Raw genomic sequence first — 5,181 nt, 5'->3', positions numbered from 1 at the left:
TTAAAGTACATACAACATTGCATTTGAGACCAAGTCTCATAATGCAATGCCATATGTAGACCTAACCTAATCTAAAAAACTTTACTTAAACCTTTTCCACTGCTTTTGGATATCCTGTATTCTTTTTGGTTTAGATACAATGGTGTGTATTGTGTTAAATGCCAAATGTTAATACTCTTTTATAATATTTACATTTTAAAATTTATGTAGCATTTGTATACAAAGTAACAATATACAGAAATTGAACAAAATTAAATAAATATGTTAAACTTATTATTAAAAAAATAATTATAATACACTTACCATCACATCTGGCCAGTGCAGGATTGAAGACATATCCTTCATTGCATTTTATATTACATTTATATCCACCAATTGTGTTTTGACAACTTTCTGTTGTATCATCACATCCATGAATGTTTTCAAGGCATTCATCTACATCTTTTTATAATTTTTACAAAAAAGGACAACACTGCAGACTGTATGTACTATATTTACTTAGATTTATAAACATTACAAAAACACTGATACTACAAAATAACAGCACATAAATAGACATTAAACTAAATATGAACTTGTTATTAACAAACAAAAACAATACAAAACAACTACAGCTAGATTGAAATATTAATTAAATTGTAATTTCAAAATTTCTGATAAAACTGATTTAGCAATTCATATAATGACCATTGAATACCTTCACATTCTTTATTATCATTGAACTTAAATCCAGCTGGACAATTCTGAGTTTTCTTTGGTTCACACTGATACTTTCCATATGTATTAACACATATTTCCTCATTACGATTACAAGCATCTAATCCTTCTGCACATTCATCAATATCTACAAATTTTGTTATTTAAATTATAATTTAATAAAAATAATATATCCATAAATGACATTAATTTCATATTTCTTACCTAAGCAGCCTGCAGAATTTAAATCTTTACGAAATCCTACTGGACAATTTTCAAATGTGTGTGGGATACAAGTATATGAACCAATTGTATTTGAACAAATCTGAGTTTGTCTGTTACAATTATCACTTCCAAGAGTACATTCATCAATATCTGAAAAGAATAATATACTTTTTAATACAAGTATAAGAATGAATTATATAAAAAATAATAATTTAATGTAAATTTATCTTCCCTAAGAAAATAAAATAATATATACAGTAGAGCATTGATTATCCAAAACAATTCAGGATTGGGGTTGTTCGGATAACTGATCATTAATATAAAACATTGCTTTTTGCCCTTGGTTTAATTAAATTAATTAAAAACCTACTAATGTGAGGTAGGAATAAGGCCTTATCACACCAGTAATAATAAGCACAAACACCCAGGTATCAATTGAATACATTTAATAAAACAAGAAGGGGTGTACATTAAAAACAATTAAATTAACAATTGACATGAAATAACCAAAATGCATGTTGCCTGTAACACACCTCCTTCATAACTGCTCTGCATCTTGTAGCAATACCACCTTCAAACTCCATCTTACTACTGTTATGGTATGTAGATATAACTTATTTGTAAAACAATTACCTTATTATTCTGCTAATTTTAATACTGTTTATAATAGTAACCCTTATGTCAAGCTACCATGTAACATAATGAAGCCACCTTAAGCCTGTCTCCTCTACACCCATTTATTGCTCAATAATCATACCTTTATAACGGTTCCTTTGTCTTGTATAATTTTAAGTATCTCACCTTTTTATATATGTATACCAACTGAAGAGGGACTATTCCAATAGTCCGAAATGCATTTTGGTTATTTTGGTTATTTCATGTCAATTATTAATTTAATCATTTTTAATGTACATCCCTTCTCATTTTATTAAATGTATTCCATTGATACCTGGGTGTTTGTGCTTATTATCACTGGTCTGATAAGTCCTTATTCCTACCTCACATTAGTAAGTTTTTAATTAATTTTTAAATAACCTATCATGTATGAAAAAATATATTAACATATCCCATGTTGAAATTTTTCTCTGTTGCGTGACACTTCGCATTGAATTTTTTCGATGTTAAGCCTAACAAAAATGTTTTTTAAAATAATAATCGGTGCTATTGTATCGTTCAAAATTATTTCTTTATTTTGCACAAACAAAATAAATATATTGAAAAATATAAAAACAGAAAAAAAATTATATTTTGTAAGTTAATCTAGTATCAAAAACATTCCGATGCAGAAACGAGTTACATACCTTACATAAAGTAGGCCTACAGTTTAGGAAAAGAAGTCCAAAATTGTCTTTTGCTTCACAGCTGAGACTTGTTTTTTTTTGCCAGTAAAACTTGCACATGTTTTAAAGACAGCAATTGAATAGCATCACATTCTTCTTGCTGTTCTAACCACTTCATAGCCATCTCAAGGCAGTGAAAAGATTCCTCACTGGATGGTCCTTTTTCAGCACGGTCATCATCATTAGGCTGTTCCTCATTGTTGCAAGGGTCTTGGTCATCAATGACACTGGCAATGATTTCATCGTCTAACAATATCTGATAGCCAGGGTCATTGAAATCATACGCAAGCCAGTCTTGAATGTTTTCCTTGTCGCATTCTTCAAACCCAGAACATTCTTTAATTAGCCCAAACAGTTGTGATACAAATTGGCTGTTTGGTGGCTCTTCAGGTGCAGCGATAGACTCCTCTGATGGTAGGAGCTTATTCCAAACTGTTGCCAGTATAGTATCCTTGACAGTAGCCCAAACTTCTGCTGCCATGTACAGTACATAGCATTCTTTAAGTTAATTTCAGCGTACACTTGCTGAATTATTTTTTCACATTGTTCCCCGATTATTACCATACACAGCAATGCCTTTCTGTAATATTGTTTGACGCTTTCAATAACCCCCTGATCCATTGGTTGGAGGACTGAAGTAACGTTGGGAGGCAAGAAAACAACTTTAAATTTTCCATTTTCTCTTTCTAGTGAAATGTTTGAGGAATGACTAGGGACACTATCAATCAACAACAAAACATTTCCAGAATTCTCAGTTTTAAGCTGATGCTTTTTGACTTCAAGGATAAATACAGTGTCTTACCATTCTATAAAAATGGTTGTATCCATCCATGAATTCTTTTGACTTTTGTAGGTAACCGGCAATTTTTTTATTCCTTAAAGCACTGTGGACTTTTAGACTTTCTTATGATTAGCAAAGGTAGCCTGTGCATTCCGGTAACATTTCCGCATACCATAACAATGATGTGTGATTTGCTTGCCTTAAAACTAGATGCTGACATTTCATTCTTACAAACTAGGGTTTTTGTTGGCATTTTCTTCCAGTACAAACCTGCATTGTAGACATTGGACTTTTTGTAGCCCTCCTTATCAATCATGTTTTTAAATGACTCTTTCAAACATTCCTCTGATTCAGTATCAGCCAACAGTTTTTCACCATGGATGTCCAATTCCCTAATTCCATGCCTAGATTTGAAATACATAAGCCACCCAATAGTCGCTTTAAAATCAGAATTACCCCCTAGTTTCTTGTTCATTTCAAGAGCTTTTTCACAAATCAAAGAGCCACTTATTGGTTGCCTTGGCTATGTACCTGCATAAACCATGTGTAAACTGCAGTGTCCAAATTCTGGTTTTCTGCCATTTTCATCATTTTTCTGTGCAAGCTTCCATCTTCACTGTCAAGTACACTTGCAAATTTTTTAATGGCATCACTGTTCTTTTTAATGTCCAATATTGCAGCATTTTCAACTTCATATTCCCAAGCTAAGCTTGATCCACTAGCATCACTCTTCAACTGATCTATCATTTTAAGTTTATTGGAAACACTGAGAACAACACATTTACATTTAGTTGCCATTGCGAATGGTACAACAACTACAAAACGATCTGTTACAAGTGTGGAATTCACAGATCGAAAATTAATGTCCCCGATGGAAACGGATCCTGATTCAGTATGACACATGTCCCAACACACAGTCCTTAGAAAAACACCAAACAAAACAAGCAAAACTCACTACTCACGATAGGAAAGAAAAGCTTCATTCAAATACTGGCACGATCTTAAGTACCCTCTCATGGTCACACCAGTGATGCCAGCTAAAACATGCACACCAACAAAATAATATTGGAGTAGCCCAAGACATAGCCAAATATTGCAGCACCACAGCCAACTGCAACACTTTCAGTTAACTGATATTTTGGTTGATCAGTATTCGGATAATCATTGCTCTACTTTTATATACTGGTACACAGATAGTCATTGTTTAACAAACTTTCAGCTAATGTGTTTTTGTTGTATCACTCTATCTAGTTATAACACTCAATCTAATTGTAACCTGAAGTCTAGGAGGACTTCAGTTTTCAATTAGATAGAGCACCGATACACTAGAATCTGGTCATCTCTAATTTCCTGAATTAGACTTTCTTTGGTAGATTGGACAAAGGGAGACCAGCATAAGGTGACAAAGAGGATACTTATATGCTGGTCTCTCAGATTTTCTGATATGATCTTTATAGATCCATAAATGGTTATGAGATTATATAAAAGATCTTGTTTACATCTCTGCTTTAATCATTTAAAGATTTATGAAGAAGAATAGAATGTGATGTTAAAGCCAGAAGGCCTGATACTTAGTCAAAGTGATGAATGAACTGACATATCAACTTGTTCTATGACATACAACAAATAGAGCCCATACTGAGAACTTATAGCCAATGTAAAAATTTGAAATGGTCCTAGATTAAAATAATGTATCTTATTTTGTTTCTGAGAATCAAATTTTTGAAATATTTCATTGTTTTATAAATAACTTCATATTTATAATATTTTGTGTGTACAAGTACAAAAAATATCATAATATGTAAAATATTTTATGTTATAAATGATCTACAGAGAACAAATAAAAATAAGAATCAATGAACATTATACCTGGTAAAAAAATACTATATATTTATTGTTAACTGCTTTAATAGTAGCANAACGGTGATGATATTTCCCTTTCCCAACCAAATCGATTATTGTGAAACAACATTGGAAAGAGAGGATGCGTTATTACACACGGTTGTGTAACGACATTCTCGTTATTTTAATTATAAATGTAAATTTTCCGTGTGATCTTTGGTATTTAAATGTTTTGTTATTTAACATCTCATCATATTTTATTTTTTTCAACGTATTAAATGCGTATTAAATAAATTA

General features: G+C 31.6%; 1 protein-coding gene and 1 long non-coding RNA gene across 2 annotated transcripts; both read right to left on the bottom strand.

Moving 5' to 3' along the window:
- Window positions 1–27: 27 nt before the first annotated feature.
- On the bottom strand, window positions 28–1,066 carry LOC111615303. The gene is made up of 3 exons (XR_002755056.1): window positions 922–1,066; window positions 698–844; window positions 28–441 (listed from the first exon to the last, which is right to left on the bottom strand). It is a non-coding gene; the product is annotated as an uncharacterized LOC111615303 (long non-coding RNA).
- A 2,441-nt stretch (window positions 1,067–3,507) lies between these two features.
- On the bottom strand, window positions 3,508–3,904 carry LOC111615302 (jerky protein homolog-like). Its single transcript, XM_023356723.1, has one exon. It carries the CDS (start codon window positions 3,838–3,840, stop codon window positions 3,550–3,552), a length of 291 nt encoding a protein of 96 aa, XP_023212491.1. The 5' UTR covers window positions 3,841–3,904; the 3' UTR covers window positions 3,508–3,549.
- Between the last annotated feature and the right edge of the window lie 1,277 nt (window positions 3,905–5,181).

Source organism: Centruroides sculpturatus, unplaced genomic scaffold, assembly GCF_000671375.1.
Source record: "Centruroides sculpturatus isolate CEXI.00-Female unplaced genomic scaffold, Cexi_2.0 scaffold2466, whole genome shotgun sequence".
Classification (NCBI taxonomy): Eukaryota; Metazoa; Arthropoda; class Arachnida; order Scorpiones; family Buthidae; genus Centruroides; species Centruroides sculpturatus.
This window is presented reverse-complemented; position numbering and strand designations above follow the sequence as displayed.